General features: G+C 43.0%; 3 protein-coding genes across 7 annotated transcripts in view; 1 reads left to right on the forward strand and 2 right to left on the reverse strand.

The window, feature by feature from the left end:
- The first annotated feature begins 1152 nt into the window (after positions 1-1152).
- Positions 1153-9720, forward strand: LOC105902465 (TNF receptor-associated factor 2). Of its 3 annotated transcripts, none has more exons than XM_031577122.2 (11): positions 1153-1472; positions 1736-1791; positions 2394-2604; positions 2746-2824; positions 3024-3122; positions 3471-3632; positions 4050-4124; positions 4231-4305; positions 4528-5106; positions 5580-5757; positions 6468-6831. In XM_031577122.2, the coding sequence occupies exons 3-11, from the start codon at positions 2417-2419 to the stop codon at positions 6689-6691; spliced, it is 1659 nt and encodes a 552-aa protein (XP_031432982.2). In that variant the 5' UTR covers positions 1153-1472; positions 1736-1791; positions 2394-2416; the 3' UTR covers positions 6692-6831. The 3 variants fall into 3 exon arrangements, with proteins under 3 accessions (XP_031432982.2, XP_031432981.2, XP_012685507.2); XM_012830053.2 differs by lacking the exons at positions 1153-1472; positions 1736-1791 and adding exons at positions 1799-2119; positions 6991-9720 and having other exon boundaries at positions 6468-6616; XM_031577121.2 differs by lacking the exon at positions 1736-1791 and having other exon boundaries at positions 1154-1472; positions 6468-6829.
- The window catches only part of tnca (tenascin Ca), a 41058-nt gene continuing 28369 nt past the window's right edge, over positions 9721-22409 (reverse strand). The window contains exons 12-24 of one of the 3 annotated variants that reach the window (XM_031577120.2): positions 21046-21318; positions 16615-16887; positions 15587-15709; positions 15252-15395; positions 14893-15012; positions 14458-14601; positions 13698-13828; positions 13190-13322; positions 12694-12845; positions 12298-12394; positions 11801-11962; positions 11082-11245; positions 9721-10826 (exon numbers count right to left, since the gene is read on the reverse strand). In XM_031577120.2, the coding sequence (XP_031432980.1) occupies positions 10716-10826; positions 11082-11245; positions 11801-11962; positions 12298-12394; positions 12694-12845; positions 13190-13322; positions 13698-13828; positions 14458-14601; positions 14893-15012; positions 15252-15395; positions 15587-15709; positions 16615-16887; positions 21046-21318 (2027 nt within the window). In that variant the 3' untranslated portion in view covers positions 9721-10715. The remainder of the gene's footprint in view (positions 10827-11081; positions 11246-11800; positions 11963-12297; positions 12395-12693; positions 12846-13189; positions 13323-13697; positions 13829-14457; positions 14602-14892; positions 15013-15251; positions 15396-15586; positions 15710-16614; positions 16888-21045; positions 21319-22409) is intronic. The other 2 variants (XM_012830214.3, XM_031577119.2) reach the window with 2 other exon arrangements.
- LOC122133344 (tenascin-like) lies at positions 18805-20988 on the reverse strand. Its single transcript, XM_042709364.1, has 2 exons — positions 20534-20988; positions 18805-20325 (listed from the first exon to the last, which is right to left on the reverse strand). The coding sequence occupies exons 1-2, from the start codon at positions 20667-20669 to the stop codon at positions 20042-20044; spliced, it is 420 nt and encodes a 139-aa protein (XP_042565298.1). The 5' UTR covers positions 20670-20988; the 3' UTR covers positions 18805-20041.

Here is a 22409-nt window from a genome sequence, read left to right on the forward strand (position 1 = left end):
ATATTTAGTTGTAAGATTATAGAAATGAAGGAATGATGACAATAATAGTATCTGTTTTTCATTTCTACATAGGTCTACTACAACACTCAAATGGAAATCATCAAAACTGTGCACAGGGACCACAAACAGACGACCTTGAACTTTAGTATAGTAGCATTAACCAACATTATTTCAAATACTCAAATACTGGATTTTTGTTTACTTTTTTTTATCACTGCTGAAGGGCAAACATGGTGTGAATTTGAAGTAGATTAAAATGCTAAAGGTATCTTTAATCTTTCAGTGTTTGGTTTTAGACCTATTGAAAACTCGATTAGTTAAAAAAGTGGGTGCTGTAAATGCGCCTATAGGCTATGAGTCATTGGGCTATAAGTTTAACTGTATCTTCAAATAGATCTCTTATGACAACAATCACATATTTTATTATAAGATAGTTCATTGCATTTTAAAGAACTCCAGGCTCAAATAGAATAGACTCTTAAAGTCTATTACAGGTCTATAGACTATCCCAGATAACAAGGCCAGTGGACCACTGTCAGCCCACTGGGGGCAGAGCTGACGGTCTGCTGGCATTTTGCTCATCGGTTTTCAGGCAGGCCATTAGTGAGTTATAGACAAACGGCTCACCGTTTTGCCACTTTCTTTCTTTCTTTATTCATTTCCACTTCTTCATTAACTTCTACCAACCCCCAATCTTTTTATAGATGTTACCTGTGCTTAACAAAAGTCTTTAATTGACCAAGTCATTTTTCATCTTGAGAGCTAGTGCCATGAACTTCCAGGAGTTACTAACATTTTATGATTTGTTCTTAATATCCACGTCCAGTTAAACTAAAAGATGAGGGTGGTCCGAGAGCGGACCAGAAGGGGTGTCAACCAAGCTCCACAGATATATGCTTGCTATCTGTGATTTAATTTTCAGAACCAGCGGAAAATGAAAATGAAAATGAATAACCTATTCATTTAAAGTATAAAGTGCAACAAAGCAGTAGCCTATAGACTATGTTATAAACTGAGGAAATATCTTAAGGGTATTTAAATGAGTACTCTACCACGGGAAAAGATAGAAAGAAGCATGTTTTTAAAGTGTGAGCAATTCTGAATATTTCTGTATGGACATCAAACGGGTGCCAACTCGTGTGGCACAGTACGCCTTTAACTGCTTTCTCTGGAAACCATTGCACTTGACTGCCATCACCACAGTGCGCATGTAGTCGCTGACTTGTTTTGCTGTCTGCCTATGTCGGTTCTTCTATATCATGACGTAACCCTGTGAAAGAGCAATCGCTGCTCCTAACAATGTAGCAATCAACATATTCTAGCGCTGCTTTAAATGTAGGCTATCAATACGAGCCATGCTACATGGCTTGGGGCAATGTCCGTTTCGGTTAATGAAACATTCATCGTGTTTCTGTATTTGCGACGAGGGGCTATCCATTTCTCCTGCAATGATGATTCAGCCTGAAGCTCGGGTAAGTAAGCTAAATTGCAAAGTGAATCTTGTCGGTCAATTTCTTTTGATATGTAGCTTTGGTTAAATTGTTTCTTATTAGCGTGATTATGTCGAGGGGCGTGGCAGTCTGGCTTGAATATCATGTTCAGTTTTCGGAAGGATTCCCTAATAATAAATTCAAACGGGGGGAAAAAATCATTGTGCATTTGGGAGCATGGCGACATATTTGTGACACAGCCGCTTTACCACACGCATTCCTGACATGATGTGGACGCGGAACAGATGACAATCCGTGGTTCACACTGGATGTGAACCTACCACCAACCAACTTGGTCCAGGTGCGGCTCACCCGAAAACACAAACAAAGAAACGTGGCCCCAACGGCCTGTATTGCCTTCTTTTTTTCGTTCATATAGCCACTAAACCCGCTTAAGAGTCTGACTGAAACAGCAGAACAGAACTGAAACTTGCAACGGCTGTTCTCTAACCAAAATGCATGGTTTCTAGCAAACAGTCCAAACTGCTTTGGTGTATAACTCAGCAGATGATAAACGCAAACCGATAAATAGCCTAGAGACCTGCCTTTTTTTTGTCATTTTAGATAAACCAGGCATGAAAGCCTTGTGTGCAATGTCACCTATATGGCAATATCACTAGAATTAATTTGTAAGTACAACCTAACTGGAAAGACAGGTTTACATCTCTTTGTTCTTTTTTTAGTGTCTCTGTAGCCTGTTGTGGAGTATATGCTACAGCCTCCACAGCCAATGGACAGTTTGCTTTATGTTGCAGCTGAGCTATTGGGCATAACTTGACCGATGCAGAGCAATAGATATTACAATGTCATGTGTTTTTTGTTAGGTGCACTATAGGCCTGTTTGCATTTAGGTTTCCTTGCAGCATTAATGGTGTGGTGTCATTGTTCATTGTTTTGAGATAGACCCAGTGTCTGTAGAGGGAGCCATGGCAACGCAAGAACCTTCTCCCCCTTCATCAATGGAGAGCAACAAACCAGGTTTCCCCAAGAAGATCTTGGCCAATAAGCTGGAGGATAAGCACCTTTGCAACTGCTGTCATAACATTTTGAGGAGACCATTCCAAGCTCAGTGTGGTCATCGGTTTTGTTCCTACTGCTTTAACAGAACTGTCAGGTATCTCAGAAGTAAAGCTTGCGTGTGTGTGTTTGTGTGTATGCGCGCATGCTTGTATGTGATTATTAACATTGTAATATCTAACTTGTTTTTATATAAAACTGGTTTTAGATGGAACACTAATTGCTCTTATTTTAATAGCAATGGACCCCAGAAATGCAATGCCTGTATCAAGGAGGACATATTTGAAGAGCCGACATCTATTCTCAAACAAGGCTGTGTGCGTATATTTTCTACTATAGTTAGCATCCTGCTTCCACAAATATATTGCTTGCCATTTATGTATATATATATTAAAATGAGTAACCATACAGCACTCGTTGATGGTCAGTGGAGTACAGTAACAAACTCCCTCAGCATTATCTGTGTGCATTTATGACTGTTTGTTTGTTTGTTTGTTTGTTTGTTTGTTTGCTTAGGCATTTCCTGACAATGCAGCTCGAAGAGAGGTGGAGACGCTTGCTGCTATTTGCGTTCATGAAGGTTGCACATGGAAGGGCAGCATCAAAGAATATGAGGTATCTCATTCCCTCTGTAAGGTCTTCGCTTTTGCCAACATTGATTGTTAATTTGTTAATTGAGTTAGGTTCTATATATTTTATTGTATTCATCTGCAAACCTTTCGTCTGCTTTATCGACTGTTCAATATGTAATTATTGTTCAGATAACATATTTCTGTTCCGTTTGACTTCATATTAATCACATATATTTTAATCCATATCCAACAATATGTATATATAACGATATAATCCAACAATACAGTGCTTACCCCTGATCAGTACAATAGTGTACATTACTGGAAATTGAACCTTTAACATTGACACTGTAAGCACACGCTCGTATTTGTGTGTTTGTTTTGTTTGCAGCTAAGCCACGAGGGAAAGTGCGAGTTCATGATCATCCCCTGTCCCTCGTGCAAGGAGCGCCTCCGCTTCAACGAACAGGAAAGGCACAATGAGCGCGAATGTCCGGAGAGAACCCTCAACTGCAAGTACTGCAAAGAGCCATTTCATTTCAAAAACATTAAGGTGAGGCAATACGCAGGCGTGTCTTTTAGCAGGACATTGATTTCAGCTTTTACTCTACTGTTTTGTCATGGATGACTTGAGCGAGTGTATCCAGAGATGCATAAAATAGCAAGCCTGCCTTTCACATTACATTATTCATAATAGGAGCTGTAAAGCCCGCTTAACCACAGCTGTAAAACCTCAAGTGAAGAGGTGATTTTGTAGTCAGTTGCATCAAATGATTTTATTAAGCGTTTGTTAAGCATTTACACATATATTGGTGACATATCTGTTTGTGACATTGTGTTTAGTTACACAATGCCTGAATATTTTATAAATACTTCCTTCACATTCTGTTCCCTGTTTCAAATGTTCATTGATTTAGGCAAATAAGGAAGTGAGATCATTAAAACCACCATTAAAACCTTTTTTTTTCAGGCACATGATGAGATCTGCCCCAAGTATCCGATGATCTGTGAAGGCTGCGCAAAGAAGAAAATCCCCCGGGAAAAGGTGGGGCCTCTGAATGTTATTTTTAAAACATCTCTGCTAGTGAAACAGAAAGTTCTGTCGCTCAGAGTTTGGTGAATATTCACAGTTGTCATTTCAACCCTTTTAGTATGTCGACCACATAAAGTTTTGCAGCAAATTCAGAACTCCATGCAGATATCACGTGGTGGGCTGTGACATGTTGGTAAGTAATTATTCTCACTTCCTTCAACAGACATCCTGATTCCTCAGTTCTTTTGCATCCATAACTGATCAGTCATTTTTGAATATACTGAGTCCTCTTTTTTTTTTTACTTAGTACCAGCAGTCAGACAGCAGAACAATGATAGTAAAACAGTAATACAGCAGATATACACAACGCCTAGTACAATAGCTTCTGATTGCTCCTGTTGTGCTCCACGCCCAGGTTGAGAAGGAGAAGATCCACGAGCACGAGCGTGCCTGTGCCCACGAGCATCTGAACCTGCTGCTGCACTTCATCATGGGCATGAAGCTGAGTCTGGAGGGCATGCAGCCCCAGAGCCTGGAGCTCGCCGGGTACAAGGCCCACGAGCTGCACCAGTCCCTGCGCGAGCTGGAGGCCCGCGTCAGCCAGCTGAACGCCATGTCCGCTCCCATCGTCGGGCCTTCCGTGCAGGGGGCCTCGTCCTCATCCTCCTCGTCCTCCGCAGGCGCCTCCGGTTCCGCGGCGGCGGCGGCTCCCCCTCTTCCCACCCCGACGCTGAACACGTTGAACACGCTGAACACGTCCTTTACCCCCCTGCCCAGCTCTGTGGGCGCGGCGCTGGAGCTCCAGCTGCACAGCGAGAAAACCAAGGTGGCCGAGCTGGGCAGGCGCTGCCAGGAGCTGGAGGTGAAGTCGGGCACCTTCCAGGACGTGGTGTGCGTGCTGAACCGTGAGGTGGAGCGCTTCGCCACCACCATCGAGGCCAGCAACCGGCAGCACCGACTGGACCAGGACAAGATCGAAGCTCTGAGCAACAAGGTGTGTGATTTACCTGGACGCTTCTTTTTCTGGTAGCCATCTAAGAGCGAGTGAGAGTGGACAGAAGGTTGAGTTGTTTCAGTCAACATTTAACTCATAATTTCAAAATGTCCCTCTCTTACATTAATGGAAAGATGCTGTGATACGGTTGGTATATAGGCTACAGTTCAGCTGTAGAATAACAGTAAAATAACAGTAAAGTGGTCAGGTTAGCACCTGCAATGCTAAAGATTGAGTTTGCTTCTGAAGGCATACTACAAGTTTTGATAAAACTCTGCTGCATATGAAAAGGCAGAGATCCTGCTATGAAATGTGAAGGACAAAAATATCTGTGACGTCTGCTAATTGAAGCCACAAAATCTTTGATAGGCATCATATAAGTTTACTATCACATAAAGAGTGGGTCTGAGAGTGGGCCTGTACCCCAGCCAGGAAGTGGATGTAAACTTGACATTGCTGTCCTTTTGGCTCAGGTCCGGCAGCTGGAGAGAACGGTGGGGGTGAAGGACCTGACGGTGGCTGAGCTGGAGGGGAGGCTGCGCGAGATGGCTGCCACCACTTTCGACGGCGTCTTCATCTGGAGGATCTCAGACTTCACCAAAAAGCGTCAGGACGCCATTGCTGGGCGAGCTCCTGCCATGTTTTCCCCCGGTATGGTTATGTGGATGGTGTATGACTATGCAGAGGTTATGTAAAGTATGCAGTCGAACTGCAAATATGGTGAAGCTTTACATTTACTGAGTGTTCATGCCTCTACAAGCTAGTGCTGTTGGTGTGGTTTCTCACAGGCTATCAGTTCTTTTCTTAGAATGTTATGGAAAGCTGAATGCCCATCATGGCTACACTAATGTATGATTCCAAAACGGATACCTGTGAATTATTCCAACAAATATCTTTGCAGCATGAATTGAAAGGAATTATATTATATATCCCAAATGTATCGGAGACTCAGTCAGATTGTGATGAAAAACCTAAGTCCAGGTTTATTCTTTCAGTGGCACGCACCAAAGGAGGACAGAGAGATATATTTCACTGAGTGTGTGTTCCACCTAAATCTCTTTCACTGCCCATCTTTTGGGAAAGCACAGAATTTAAGCTGTGTGCATGCCAGGGGGGGTGGATCCCTAAATGCTAATTATTATATGTCTCTAGTCAGGGGGGGAAGCTGTGAGGGCTTCTCACACCTCATGTAGGCCAGGAACAGAATACACATGAGAAGTTTTTACAACTCACCAAATCCAAAGAACACTAAAATGACCACTAGGTCAGATATATTGAATTATTGACTATGGAATATATTTATTAAACTAACTATCAAATGTCGGTCCCTTCAGAATAAATACCTGTGTGTTTTTCCTTAGCGTTTTACACCAGCAAGTACGGCTATAAGATGTGTTTACGGATCTACCTGAATGGGGACGGGACAGGACGGGGCTCTCATCTCTCGCTGTTCTTTGTCGTGATGAGGGGACAGAGTGATGCCCTGCTCAAATGGCCATTCAACCAAAAGGCAAGCCACTTTCACAGAAAAAGACTTGATAAAGTGGGAGTTTTTTCCTTCTTTGGAGAGCTTTTCTGCTTCTAAGAATTGCCATATCCGTGGGTCATTGTCTTTTAGAAGTTTAGGGGGAAAAGGCCTTTTATTAAAGCTTTTTTGGGGTTGTGTGCTAAACAATTAACACCCACCTACTGCAAACGAAATTGTTCAGCTCAGTGAAGCTCAGTGACCTTCATGAAGGAGACTTAGTATACTGTTTAACCTTCATGAAGGAGACTTAGTACACTGTTTAACCTTCATGAAGGAGACTTAGTACACTGTAGTACACAGAATAACCTTTTTCTGACCCAGTAGCCCTCCTGTTCTGCCGTCTCTCCTTCCTGCAGGTAACCCTTATGCTCCTGGACCAGAGCAACCGGGAGCACATCATCGATGCCTTCCGTCCCGATGTCACTTCCTCCTCCTTCCAAAGGCCCGTGAGTGAGATGAACATCGCCAGCGGCTGTCCGCTCTTCTGCCCACTCTCCAAGCTTGAGGGCAAGAACACGTACATACGTGACGACACCATCTTCATCAAGGCCATCGTTGATCTCACAGGCCTCTAGTCCGATGGCCCTTGTTCTAGGTTTCGAGGCGGTTCTCCCACTGCATAAACATACTGGGTCATGTGACCAGCTTGCAGATTTTTGACAGGGTATTTTGCACACCAGACTTGTTTTGTTTGTCCAGAGGTCTGTGTTCATGGCACATCCTTTCACCTGCATGCGAATGCTGACCCAGCATGTCTCGCACTGATGCCGTGGCAGGCTCGGCTGGTGCCACTAGGGGGAGCTAGAGCTCCACGTGACTCTCACCCTCACAAGCACGTCAGCACAAGAAGGGGTCAGCTTCAGCTGAGATGACGTTTAAAGAGGGCTATGTGTGACCGTCAGTTGTCAGTGTTGTTTACATTTTAGGAGAGCTTAATTTAGAAACGGCGACAATAGGCCTGCTTGGCCTGTTTCTGTCTGGTGCTGTGTAACTGCTTTTTGGTATAACAGGGTAAATTGTGTTGAAATTATGCCAGTATTTCTATAAATAAAACAGTGATATCAAAAATAGGTTTAGGAATACAGTCCGATCCTTAGTGGAGATGCACCCATGTAGACAGGGGAGGCAGACTGTAAGTGCCAATGAAGGGGAAACAGCAGTGTTGTCATTGATTATGGATTTGCCCCAGTGTTTTCATTGATTATGGATTTGCCCCAGTGTTTTCATTGATTATGGATTTGCCCCAATTTTTAAACCTCAAACTTCAGCCCTTTTTGGAGAGTGGTTTCGATTATGCTTGCTTGTTGTAGCGATCATGAATTTGCAGAGAAGAAACGTGGAGTTACTGAAAAAAAAGTAATTGGCAGTTTTAATATTAATGTAGGTGCAATTTGCATGTCAACCAACCTAGCATCTCTTTAGTTGGCCTTTGAGAGAGAAATGTCTTTGTCTTTAGCAGCTTGTGTAGGAGTAGACTTCTTTCATGTTATTGTGAATGGCAACATTCCATTTACTGTGTGCATCAAGGTCAGTGAGTGGTTCTAGATTTGAGGGCTGGTTTGTTACATCTGTGGAAGATACATTTGGAGTTATCAGGGTTTTGGCAGTAGCTCACAGCAGAGGTTTCATATCTTTCATATTTCCAAAGCTCTTTCCTGCCGACTGCGCCGATTTGGTATGTATCCCTCGACATTCTGCATTTATCTGACCTAACCAACAGGGTATTGGCTTCCTGCTATGGTATTGCTTGTTGCTTTTGTTTGTTTCTCTCTCTCTCTCTCTCTCTCTCTCTCTCTCTTTCTCTCATCTGAGAACCTTGGTTTAGCAGTGTTGGGAATGGAATGTAAAACTATTGGACATATTGAGTGCAATGGGATGGAAGTTTGTAGAAGTTTTATTGAAGATTTAACAATGGATGGAAATGCCTTGAAAGGAACTAACCTATGAGATTCGTGACCACGTGTGCAATGTCTAATTAGTTAAATAGAAAGGTAGGCTAGTTTTGATGGAGGGAGTGTTTGGCAAGTTGAACTGTGAGCTGGTGTTTACAACTGTAATGTTGAGATGTCATATAAGGGTATGTGATATGTGTTAAAATGGTCTGTATTAGCGACGTGGTGTGCAATTTGCTATTAGCTTTTCTTCCATTTGGCTTTAACAAATTCTTTTGAAGTAGTGGTGGTTATTTTTTAAACCAGCCATGACAGGTCTTGAAGCTTCTCTGTGCATGAGAGGCTTCGACGGATATAAAGTTTTATCGTGTGTTTATCTATGATCTTAGACACTAGGTCAGCAGTGGACACACATCTTTATATTTTAATGAATATCACATTATTATACTATTATATTATATACGATGCTGCTTATATATTTTCTTAAATTATCAGCAGTAATAACTTTAATCCTTAAAGAATAATATATATACTTTTAATATTATGATATATACTAATCTAGCACCTATTATCAAGTACATGTATGAGAACACTATTCAGTGAAATTGCGTGATATATGTTTTATTATGGATATAGCCACATAGCTGATTTTTGTGCTGTCATGGTGGTTTAAAAATGTTTTGGGGGCATTTAACAAATGCTATACCTGTTGCGGTATTAAACGTTATTGTTGCCAAATGCACAGAAAATATTTAGATCGTTATAATCAAAGTGCTCAAAAATCTGTTGGTCCTTGCTGTCATATGATGACTGATAGAGTTGATACTGCTTATGCAGCGATGTGTAACAGTTTAAGCAACAAATGCCAAACTTTAACGGAAGCTGATGTACTTTGTAATACTCTTCCTACTTGTTATTGTGCCAAATGTGTAGAGGGTTGAAAGTTTTAACATGGTTTGAAGCATAGTTTGAATGTAAGGAAGGCTCTGTGCAATTTTATACAATGTGTTTACATGCTAAATGCTGCCCATGTTAACTTCTTTCTACAAGAACTGTGTCCTAAAATTGGTGTGTTGAAATTCGTTTTCAGTTCTAGTGTATTTATAATTGATGTTATTCAAAGCCCATATTACAGTTTTTAATTGTATCAATGCTGTATTTGACCATTTTGTCAATAAAGGCAATTCAAATACATTTTTAAGAAAGTATTTTATTGTAATAAGGGATACAGATCTTTCTCTATCCATTTTACAGAAAACAAAAGCAAACATTTTACAGGCTTTTTGAAAATCAGCGGTGTCTCCCACTGCTATAGTCATTTTGGTGTTCTGTCATTGCAACATGATGGAAGTGCTTCATCTGTTATTCAGTTCAGGGCACTTTGTTAAGGAGGGTCTATTATATCATCTAAAAGACTTAAAAATATCAAATTACAAACAAAAATACATCACTCATCACAAATCTATCCCTGTACAACAGATATTTATAGACTGTGACTACTCTGTCTGATGATTGTTTGAAATCACCTATTCAATATTTAGCTGATTTAGTGGTCATACTACAACATAAGGAGCTTCTCATCTTTAGCCACTATGCCCTGCACATTCAGCGACAATCATATATATATTTAAAAGCTCTTGAAAAAAGTACAAAATTGTGAGACAAAACAATTAACCACCTTTTCAAAGAAAATATAAACTCACAAACAAATACACATACAACAAACCAGAAACTCAATAGGATTCTATGGGAAATCTCTCGATAAAACTATCTGACCAACAATATCAACAGGTCTCTCAAGAAATAAGTCGAAAAGCACCAGCATCGATTCAGTGGGAAATAACTCTTTACGGAAACAAACATTTTTTTTTAAATCGGAGAGGGATGAGACAGGATAAAACCCAAATATTCAGAAAGGGTAGTGCCATCCCAGTCTCAGCTCTATAGTTCACCCTCCACCCGTTGTGTGCACAATGACAACATCTTCAGTATAAAAAACTAGCCCCCATTTTGTCCAGTCACTGCCATAGAGGGTGCTGTAGGTTGTGTCGGGACTAGACCACAGTGACTAAGGCCATTGTTTGATGTGGAATTAGGGCCTTCATGGCTGGTACTTGGCCAGTTAGGCTGAGCTGGCTACCGGCTGGGGGGGTTGAGGAAGAGGGGATTTGTTTTTGACAAAGTGTGTTTTACGATCTTTTCCTCCGGCTTTCCAAGTTGCCAAAGTTGACTGGTCTGATCTTCATCTCGGCAAAGGGGACAGAGTGCTCGTGGCCTTTCCAGTGGAACCAGTTAATGCCCTGAGATAAAAACATGAAACAGACAGAAGAGATTTTGCATTTCTATTTGTGGCTTGACAACTGATGAGCCTCAACACACTGCGAGAGCCACACCAAAATACACGGACACAAAAATCCGTCAATTCTCAAAGGCAATTCTGGCTTGTCAACAGGACTTTTGGAAATATCCTATTTTTGATAACCTTACAAAATGGTAATAAGCACACATAAAGAGTTAACCAACCCCGTGAAGTTAACACCTCTCTCATGTCTCACCTTGCTGTGGCTGTTGTCTCCATATCTGCCCATGAGGTTGACCCGGTGGCAGTTCTTGTACCAGAAGGCACCCTTGTACGAAAGGGCGCAGTTGGTGACGGCGACGTCATTGTCATTGTCGTACGTGGAGAAGGGTCTGTTCTGGTGGTAGGTCATAGAGTCACCTAGAATGTGCAGAGGAGGTTAAGCAAACTGAAATTAAGGAAAAGTATATTAAGGGTTGATCTTACAATAAGGAACCTTTCCTCCTGTGTAACCTCAAATCGTGTCTCTGAACTGTGCTTTTTGAAATCACCACCAGGTGGTGCTATGAGATCACAAGGGCCAGGAGTGCGTTCGCTTCCATTGTAATGACTCATAACTAAGCATATGGCAAAGAATCTATCTGTCTGAAACCTGCTATGTAAATAACATGATTTGTGTCTGGATTTTCTGCAGGTTAAAAAGTACTAAATAGTCTGAATATTTCAAAGTAAACGCCCTGAAAAATTCTGTGCAAAGTCGGTTTGCACTGTAGGTGAGACTCACCAGCATCGTGCATTGCTTTTAGACTACGAGGAATCATATTATGAAGTACCTTCACAATACCCATACACTGCATTTGATCTATGTTTGTCCTCCATACATAAACTAATACGATCCTACTGCACCAGTAGATCATTAGTATGTGTAGCATGTATGTCGTAGTATGTGTAGATATGCAAACTGCCATGGCTCACCAGCTGTGCCACTGTAAGAACCGATCTGGATCTTGTAGCGGCCGCGTGGCTCGCCGATGGAGATCTTGTCGTAGTAAGCGTACACGGACTCGGAGCCGTCTCGCAGGTCCACCCGCAGCTCATACGGGGCAGATGAGGTGAGCTTGTGCAGGTTGGAAAGGCCTAAAGCAGGGGGAGACAAAGGTTGGACATTTACATGTTTTATTCATTTACGTTTACATAATTTACATGTTTTATTAATTTACGTTAACGTTATTGTCATGCCCCATCAGAAGATTTAACACTGGCAAACCAACCACTGTCAAATCAGAATGCTACAATGCAACATGATTGCATTAAGACTGCTCTTAGCTATTTAACTGGAGTATTTTGTGTGCAAGGTTATTTATATAGGAAGCGAGGAACAGTAAAATATTGCTCAAACGTGACACTTGATACAAGCATGAACTTGTAAATGGTTGTAAGGGTTTCTCCATTTCTGTCAAGCCTAGACCCACCGAGCCAGAATTCATCCATCATGTCACCAAAGCCGTTGGTGTAGTTCCTCCAGTTCCTGAAGAATTCTGTTTTCCCACTCTGACGTCTGACGAATACCTGGTGGGAATACAGTCGAGTCTGAGGACAGAGCCTTTGGTCTTGCAAGATAACGACTTCATTGTAATTACAATCCTTGGGCTCCGGTATATTTAAATATGCACCAAATGAACCTATGACCAAGTAATTTCATTTTGTTTCATCATTGTTTCTTGCCCACCCACATAACTCTCAGTAAATTGATTTTTCTCGTCCCTTGAAGACACAATATATTACTCCCTGGAAGAAACGGTCGACACAGAATATGAGAGCACACAGTTTCTATTAAAGTAACTCTCATAACCATGCGGCATACTCACCACCCATCCACCTCCGTCAGTGGCCATGTCACAGTACACCTGCATGGGCTGGTTCTCGTTTCCTCCCACAAAGATGGTGTACAGGCCCGATTCACTCTCCCCATTCAGAAGTGTCTGCGAGCAGTCCTTGGGATATTTGTAAAGGATTCCAACTACACACACGTCCATACATACCGACCCACACACACACACACACACACACACACAAAGATATCTTAAGAGACACAACGGCTTAAAAGACATCTTAAAACCAAAAAATAAATAAAAAATCATCCGCAAACACAGGGAAAATGTAGGTCTTGGTACAGATGCTTAATAACAAAACAAACTAAACTGACGGAAAATCTACGACTGACGAAGATGAACTTAAGTATAACTAACAAAAGCAGAGGCGTGAGCTGCGGAAGACTACAAATCTGAAACACTGTGTCCGTTTCAAGCAGAGGGTTGTTGCACACGACACACGCGGCGGGTCACCGGTGCAATGAGCACACACCTGTGGTGAACACGGTGGTGACGTGTCGGCTCCTCTTGGCGCCAGCGACGGCCTGCAGCCGGACGGCGTACTCTGTGGAGCTGCTCAAGTCAGTCGCACTGTAGGAGGTCTCAGAGGCATCGAGGACTACTTCCTGCATTGGACACATACACACACACACACACACACACACCCCACACACACACACATACACACACACATACACAGGAACCACCCCACACACACGTACACGTGAGAAGGCTTGTGCACGCACACACAAGGTCAAACTAATCATCTCCTTCTTAATCAGCTGGATTGCATGTAACCTTCTAGGCCAAGCCACGAAAACATGAATTATTAATCCCTCTGTTGCATTGCACTTATCGAGTGCGTATTAAATATGAATTATAGCTCGGATATCTCATAGCACTGGCTAAGCATCATCATCTTTTCCAAGACAGCAATTCGGCGTGATTTATTTTTTTAATATGGCTGACAGAATAGAGGAGCTCCCAGAGTTCACGCTCACCCTGACTGTGCCGTCAGACGCCTCGAAGGTCAGGATGTAGCCGCTGATGGCGGCGCGAGGGGGGACCCAGGTGAGCGTGGCGCTGTCTGTCAGGACGTTACTGGCCACCAAATCCCGCGGAGCATCGAGCTCTGAAATGGTTTACCAAAACAAGTACCGTCAACACAGGAGGTTCCCTGTCTTGGGAACAGACTGAAACAATGTGGCAGTATTCTGGCAATCACTGGCAAAATAGATATACTTACGTAATTGTCTGGCATTTCTCTCTAAATTAATCATAAATACACTCTTACCATGACCTCTCATCAGACCAAATAACCTTCCCGGGGAATTGTGTTATTTATTAACTGTTGGCTCCGGCTGTCCCATAAAGCTGACTATATAATTGAACATGACTTTAACTACTCTTGCTGCTTCTACTAAACCACGCTTTATACAACTACCAGTCCAGGCCTGTTTGGCACATTAATATTGACACGTGTTTGTGTGAACAAGTCATGTCAAGGTCGAGGATATAATTCTCAGGAGCGCAGAGCAATTAATTGCATTGCTCCAATTCATCTCACTGATTAAGCATGAACCCAATTGTAATACAACTGCATCTGAAACCAAAATATGACTTAGGCATGAATGATAGGACTGAGTGTTGCAAATTCTTTGAATTTCCCTGAAGTCTGTCTGGATATTTTCTACTCAGTGCAATTTCTCGAACTTCATCAGCTAAACAGAGACTGATGTGTTATTGGAATGGAAGACCAACCGGTGCTGAATTCTGTGGTGGCTGCCTGACTCTTCAGCTCGTCTTTGGTGGCGTAGACGCTGACGGTGTACTGAGTGTCAGGGTTCAGGGAGGTCATCTCGAACTCTATGATGTTCCCAGACACTCGCTCCATTACCGGAGATACTGCAGCCAGGAGACGAGCACAAAACATTTGGGATGTGAAACATTATTCATGACGTCACTCCTACATTGGTTTTTACAGTGATAGTTTATGTGTAAAATCTATTACTCTGATCGAGATTTGTTTATGTGATTTGTATCACTCATAACAGGGTATACTACAACTTATACTTACAAGTCTATACAGGAAAATATAAATTTATATTTACAGTTTGTTTGTTTCTATAACTTGAATTTAATATATCTTTGCAAACTACAAACATCAGTTTCAGTATTTTGACTGAAATCTGGCACCTGTATCTGCGCTGTAGGTGATGACATAGCCGTCCACCGTGGCAATGGCAGGCTGCCATAGCAACAAAGCCTCAGTGTCGGTGATGTTGACCGCGGTCAGACTGCGTGGCATATCCAGAGCTGCAACGCACAAACATGGTCAGCTGACGCAAAACTGGCCACCTGCACTGAAACAGGAGGCCACCGCTGTACAAAAAGCCTGAAACTGTGAGCTAGTGGTCTTAAGTCTTTTCTGCTCATTGAGGTTTTTATGCATTTAAACAGACACAGAGGTCACAACTGAAAGCCTTTTAAATTGTCTATCTAAAATTAAATAATAATGTTGATACGACTCTCTGTTTAAAAGACGTCTGTCATACCTGTAGTCAGTGTGTCAGTGATGGGCTCACTCTCCTCCAGGCCCTTGACGGCTACCACAGTCACTTGGTAAGTCTCCCCGGGAACCAGGTTGGGAAGCATAGTCTCTGACTGAGTCCCATCAATCATCACTGTATCTGGATTGCCTGCGAACCAAAACACACAACAAAACCCCTTAAGAACAAAAGCCCAGATAGAAATGTTGCCTCATCTCACGGATATGTTATAGAAGAGAAACAGGAAATAATGGTTTAATCTCACAGTACACAAATGTCAACATTAGGGGGGGGGGTGTGTGTGTAATGGTATTCTCTTGATCTTTGACCGTTGCACTTACCTCCCTGAAGAGGCACAAACGTCACCCGGTATGAGTCCACATTGGCGCGGGGAACAGTCCAGTGGACCATGGAGGACGTGCTGGTGATATCAGAGAAGCTAATACCCCGTGGCGCCCCTAGGCCTGATACAGAGCGGACACACATGGCAGAGAGGAGACAAAAGGTGGATAACTGTCATTATTGGATAATTACACATCATTTGGCATCACTGGACAATCCCCCAAAGCAATGTGTAGGAAGCAATCACCCAACTCCCCATGTCATTAAAAAGAAATCCATATCTTCCTGAAAGAGAGAGAGAGAGAAAAAACAGCAGGCAACAATCTGGCCTTGGAGGAAAACACAAAGACCTCTGGTGAGCACCACCCCATCAAGCTGTTTCCTTTTAGAGGATACCCACAGGAAGAAGGAGTTTGGCGACCATAGACCTGATACAGTTCATTTTACAAGCAAAGATAGAAGGGTTCAGACCCGCACCCCACCACAGTTTCAACATGCCTGCGTCAAAATGTAAAAACACTCAAGACACATCAACCTGAAAGCAAGACACCCTTGAGGGAAGGATTCTTTGTAAGCAGTTGTGAGAGCACATACAGACAAACAGACTCAACCGTCACATGAAACATGCCAACGACATTGCAGCTTTGTAAAATGCTGGCTTTCCTGTGGGTGAGGGATAGAACCTGGCTGTATTAGTTTAAGTAATGACATTAATAAACACCAGAGTAAGATATGTAAATAGCCACAAAGCCCTTGTGGCTTCTTTTCCCCATGTCCTGTATCAGGATGGAAAAGTACTGTGAACATGCAAATGGTAGTCAGTCAGTGGTTGAAACTGTATCTGAAGCGGATACATTCCAGGCCAAAACGGGTCCATCAGTGACAAAGAAGGGCAGAGGCGGACATTAATTAATTAATGGCAGACAGTGTAACATGTATGAGAGCACTGACAGTCACATCACACTGAGGAGAAAGGACAAAATGGCTACCCAGCACCTTCCACCAATCGCCCAGCATCCAACTGTACCTGTTCTGGCAACAGCGGTTAAAGGCTGGGACCGGTGTTCCAGAGTGACGCCGAACAGTTCAATCTCATACTCAGTGCCCCCCATAAGATCAGTCATGACCTTGGTCCTCTCGTCACCAGCGACATTAAACTCTTGCGGGTGAGCAAGCTTTTTGGCGTCCCTAACTTTGATCACGAACCGATCGAAGACGCCGTCCTCCGCGGTCCAGGCGATGCGGAAACTCTCGGGGGTGACGTCTGATACAAAGAGGTGCTCAATCTCTGGCTCGGCCTCTGGTTGAGAAAGGAATAATCATTTCTTTCCTTCTTTTTCCCCTCTCCCATTTCAAAAACCAATTTTAAAAGGTGACATTGAGACATTGTAATGACAGCAGAGAGGAAATAGGTGATAGTAATCAGGTGAATGGAAAGATCAGTTAAATTGTCGTCACAGACCATTCTCCACCAATCCACCATGCTCTGAAATGTTAGTATTTGTAGGCCCAGTACGGTTAAGTTAGTCACATCCACCAAAATCCAGAGAGGGATAATGGATCAACCTCTGTGTTTGCCAGGGACTTTCTCAAAAAGCGTCCAAGCCTACTGACATTACTGCACAAGTTGTGCTTCCTGAAGTTCTGGGAAAGAAAGACAGAGAGCGGGAGGGAGAGAGAGAGAGAGAGAGAGAGAGAGAGAGAGAGAGAGAGAATTCTCTCTTTCCCCAGATAAAACCTGCAGAACTCCCTCAGGGCAGTACATTCAGTGGTCACAAACGAGTACGAACTGTAGAGGTGTCAAACTTCTCCAGGAGGGCGGTGCCAGCTTAGTTTTTCTGCGTAATTACTATCTATTTCAAAGGTTCCCTTGTGAATTCTTGGTCTTAGAACTTGTCAGACATGGATGGTGCCGTGAATACCTATCATCCACTCTTTCGATGTAAGGAAAATAGCAGAGAGTAAAAACCAGCTTGAACGCAGCCCTCTGGATGTTTGACCCCTCCAGCAAATATCAATTAGCAAGTCATACCAAACATGCTTTGTTCTCGTTTCTGAAACTGTGTTTCCCAGATTATCATTATTCAAGCAGAAAACTGCATGATTTCTTGCATGATTTATGCCTGCAACTTTAGCACTGATGTAGCAATGTAGCCAACTCACACCAACATCAGTTACTTTTTGTATACGCACAATGGCAGTGCTAGTGCGCTAAGATAAAGTAGAGTCTTAAACTCACAAAGGCAGTGCTTTCACAGCGTCTGTTCCCGCAGTTTTTTTTATCACTGGTAAAGGAACTCTACCACAGCCAGGAGGGACAACAGCGCTGTGGTAAACTGAGAGATTAAGCTGTCACTCTACTGACTTTCAGAAGGAAAACACAGTTTAAATATGGCAACACAAATGTGAGTGCTCATATTTCAAAGGGGAGGAGAGTGGGCGACAGAAAATCCATCCTTTGTCCTCTGTAACAAAACGCAGCAACAACACAAAGATACAGGAGATAAAAACGGGACAGAGTCTGAGAGCTGTCACGAGTGAGGTGGTTTGGGTGTACTGAGCCTCTCCACCAGAGCGTAGTACAAATGGCATGTGCAAAGGTTTCAAATATCAGTCAGCGATAAGGTCTAATAATGGAGTACTTTATGTCGAGTTATGTCTATGCTAGGTTGACACATAGCCATATGACTAGACTGATAAGAATTTGACCTTGAGTCAATGGTAATTGCATTGTATTTTGCTATTGCCCCAAACCAGCTGTAGTGGAGAAGCCCATGCTGTGTTGATGTGTGGTGTGTGCTCGGCAGGTTTGAGGTAGATGGTGATACCTGTCACAGCCACTGCGGTCAGCGGCCTAGAGCGCAGCCCGGACGCCGACACCCCGGTCAGCCTGACCTCATAGCCTATGCCAGTGATCAGGCCCCAGATGTCCAGCGAGGTCTGGTTGCCTGGCACCAAGAACTCCTGCGACTCGAGGAGCCGGCCGGAGTCGGAAACCTCTACCTGAAAGTGGCTGAAGCGCTTACCGGCCGACCGGTCCCCGTCACGGGCGGCCCAGGACAGTCGGAAACCGTACGGGGTAATGTCTGACACGGTTAGGTTTTCCACTTTGGGCAATGAGGCTGAGGAGACGGGCACAGGGTGTTTGGTTTTGTGTGGACACAAAGGGAGATCAGGATTGGAGTGCTGAGTGTGGCAGGAGCCAATAGAATGAGTGAGAATGAAGACTTGACGTGTGCAGTGATTGCAAAAGAACGTATTTTGACAATGATAAATAATATTTACTAGATTGAATCTGATCTACAGACCTGAAAATATATACATGAACATGGACATATATGAATGAGACACAAGGCTATAATGAAAGTGTTAATGGACCTTAACTGCTTAAGATGGCATTGAGGCACAGTATATTAATATGTGGAACTGGGAACTAACCTCTGGTTCAGTAACAGAAGCTTGCTAACACCTAATCATTCTATGTACAAACCAATCCTCTTCCTGGGTATTAATAAATAGGGTATAAATCAGTTTCTGCACCACTGAGGTTAAATAAACATTACCTGTAATATAACTCATCTTCAGATGAAGAAAATTTTAATTCCATTTGTACCAAGGACAGGCGGTAAACCAAAAGCTTTGCAGACATCTAAAGATACTTCAGTTCAAGATGTCTGGTACGAAGCATACGGTAGAGATCAAGCCAGTAAGAAGTTGCAGTAAAGCAAGGGTCGCACTGATGACATCATAAACATGCCACACAGAGTTAAAAGTCACATATCATGCGATGCTTCAACATATGGTAGCGGTTACAGGTAGCAATTAGAGGTAGCTAACGAGATTCTTCCAGCATTACCCGTGCGCCCAGACCTCATTTTGTCTTAATTTACAACTGTGGAGACTGAGGAAGTGAGTTCATGTTAAAAATGCCATTTAGTGGAAACTTGCCATATGGTGGATAAGGTCCATATGGTGGAGAGCAGTGGGGGACTGTCTCATGTGCCCATGCTACACAACACAGACGGCATGCAAGTTTCCAGTCTGTCTATGTGTATCTGTGTAAGTACAAAATGTATGCATTGAACTGCTCTAATTCATAGCTGTGAGTGAAATTAATCTTGGCATGATCCATAAGTATGGCAGCAATGAGAGGAACAGGCAAACACATGGCACTGGACTCCTGGCCAGAGAAACTCATCCAGTATGAACACCTAACCATGCTGACTTTCCGCAGTGACATCGACATGCCAGAGGGGGCAGCATTGGATGCAGAAAACATCTAGAATGGTTCCTTCCCAGCCAAGCCATTATCCAACAGGGCACACAGCAGATGCTCATGCCATTCTGACAGTCTTGAGCAGGCAGGGGAGGAGGGTTCATTTCACCCTTGTTTGGCCAAGCAGGTCAATCTAAAGGTGTTTTTTGCCTTCGATGGAGTCAGTAGCATGAAAAAGTTACATAGTACCTGTGCGTGTACGCGTCGAGACTGGGGGCGTTCGGCGCCCGTGCGAGACCCCGTACATCTGTACGTCATAGGCCGTGGCGTCCACCAGCCCGCTGACGGTAAGATTACGTTTGTCGCCGGGAGGCGTGAGCTCCAGCGGATCGTTCAGCATTTCGCGGTCGCTCACGCGAATGACAAAGCCATCAAAGTGGCCAGCCACTGTTTTCCAGGTCAGAGTGAAGTTACTCTGCGTGATTTTTGATACTGATAATCGGCCCAGTTTGGGTTTAGCCTCTGAATAAAAGAGAGTGTAGAGCTTCAATTACTTAGGCTTGTGACCAGTGTGAATTGCTTTGTGAGAAACACAAAACATAAAAGCAGAAGCCAGGGGAACTTAAATCTGTCTGCCTTTGATTGTTCTAACATGATGATAAAGTAAGGAAGAAAGTAACCCTGGCACAGGTCTGTGATAAGTAGAGGAGCATGCAGTGCAGTCCAGTACCTGTTCTGGCTACAGCAGTGAGAGCCGGCGAGTTCTTCCCGCCCACGCTGGCGTAGAGTTTGACCTTATAGCGCGTGTTCCCTTTGAGGCCCGTTAGAACAGTGGAGCGTGCCCCACCGGGCAGAGTGCGGCCCATGGCCTGCGAGGGCAAAGCAGACTCTCTGACCTCAACTATAAAGTTATCAAACGCCTTCTCTCCCGTCCTCCACGACAGGGACAGTCTGTCTGAGGTAACGTTAGAAACAACAAGCCCATACAAGTCGGGCGGTCTGGCTATGGAGGAGAGAAAAGGTGGTGTTTATTTCCCCCCGACTATCCCTTGATGTCTCTTTTGTGTTAGCTTGTTCTGTTTTCCTCCCCAGACAACTCATACACCATCCAAAGAAAAGCTAAAAATGTATGAACAAGCATTATCATACACAGACAATTTCAGCCTTCCATTTTTACATGTATATGGTCATCTATTTAAATATCATAGGACATTATTGAGTAAATGAAAGAAGAGGAAATACCTGTGGTTGCAACAGTACTGATAGCGTGAGTTCTCCTTCCTTTCATAACACCATAGAGATAGGCAATATAATCAGTGCTGGGCTCGAGCCCTTTGATGTCATACGACATGGTATTGTGGGATACGTTTAGTTCAACCGGCTCCTTTAGCCAGCTGGTATCAATGACCTCCAGGATGAAACCCTCAAATCCGCTCTCAGTGCCATTCCAGGACACTGAGAAGCTCTTGTGTGTTACATTAGACACATACAGATTGCCGACCACGGGGGCTTTCACTACAGAGAGAAACCATCATTGGATTTTTTTTCAAGCTTGTTTCGTGCATCTCTAGATCACTGAATGACAGCATACACTCCCTCAAAGCAAAACGCTTTCTGACAATATAATATACTACTCATCTCCTTAAAGAAAGAGAGCTTTCTAAAAAAAATATACTATGCTACTCACCTTCCAATTTGTACATAATGAACACATGCTCTCAGAATGCTATATTAGATATACATAACCTATTGAAACATGATATATAATTAGCATGTAATAAAAATAATGCGATATATAAAAACAAAGTAAGTAAATATCTTTGTGACATGTATTATCATGTTGTGCTACATGGCATGGTTGATTATTGTTTGACTGTTCAGCAGGGCTAAAGTCGTTGCTTTTGCTACAACGTGATCCGTTAAGTCAATATGACTCATATGCAGTAGATCCTCTATTGCAGCACCACATTAAAGACTAGGAATGCAAGTAGTTGAAGGTTTCTATAGAAGATGATTAAACTATCAAATAATCTAAAGTTTACATGACTACTTAGTAAATATTTGCTGTGTTATTAACATGTGTTACAAAAGAGCTTTTAGTTTGGAGACTGTAAGGCTTATCTTCATTGATGGGCAACCAGCAAAGTGTGTCGCGCATGCACTTAAGCTATCGTGTGGCGTGGGGGAGCATTCGGCTCACCCGCCTATGTTTGCGCTTAGGATCTTGCTCATGGCATTAAATTAGCAAAATGATTTGGCCAAGTTATCAAATTAGCTTTAGTTCACACACGGCAGACTTTGCTTGTTGTTCGTTGCTTCGCTCGCTGCCAGTTGCCTGTTAATGAAATAAGGGCCCATGGAGACAAATACATACACGGCACATACGGAACAGAACAAACAGAAAACAAACAGAAAATGAAGAAAAATGGCCCTCAGTCATATACTTCAGGGAGACAGAAGACTAAAGGTCACTGTAGTGTCAAGACAGGTAGAAACAATGAGATGGCAAGAGCTGTAGACCCATAAAGGAGAAGGAATCTTCATGTGCTTCACTGATGAGTCCATTTTGAAAGAATGTAAAAAAAATTACATTAAAACTAAAATTC

Source organism: Clupea harengus, chromosome 12 (genome assembly GCF_900700415.2).
Source record: "Clupea harengus chromosome 12, Ch_v2.0.2, whole genome shotgun sequence".
NCBI classification, from domain to species: Eukaryota; Metazoa; Chordata; class Actinopteri; order Clupeiformes; family Clupeidae; genus Clupea; species Clupea harengus.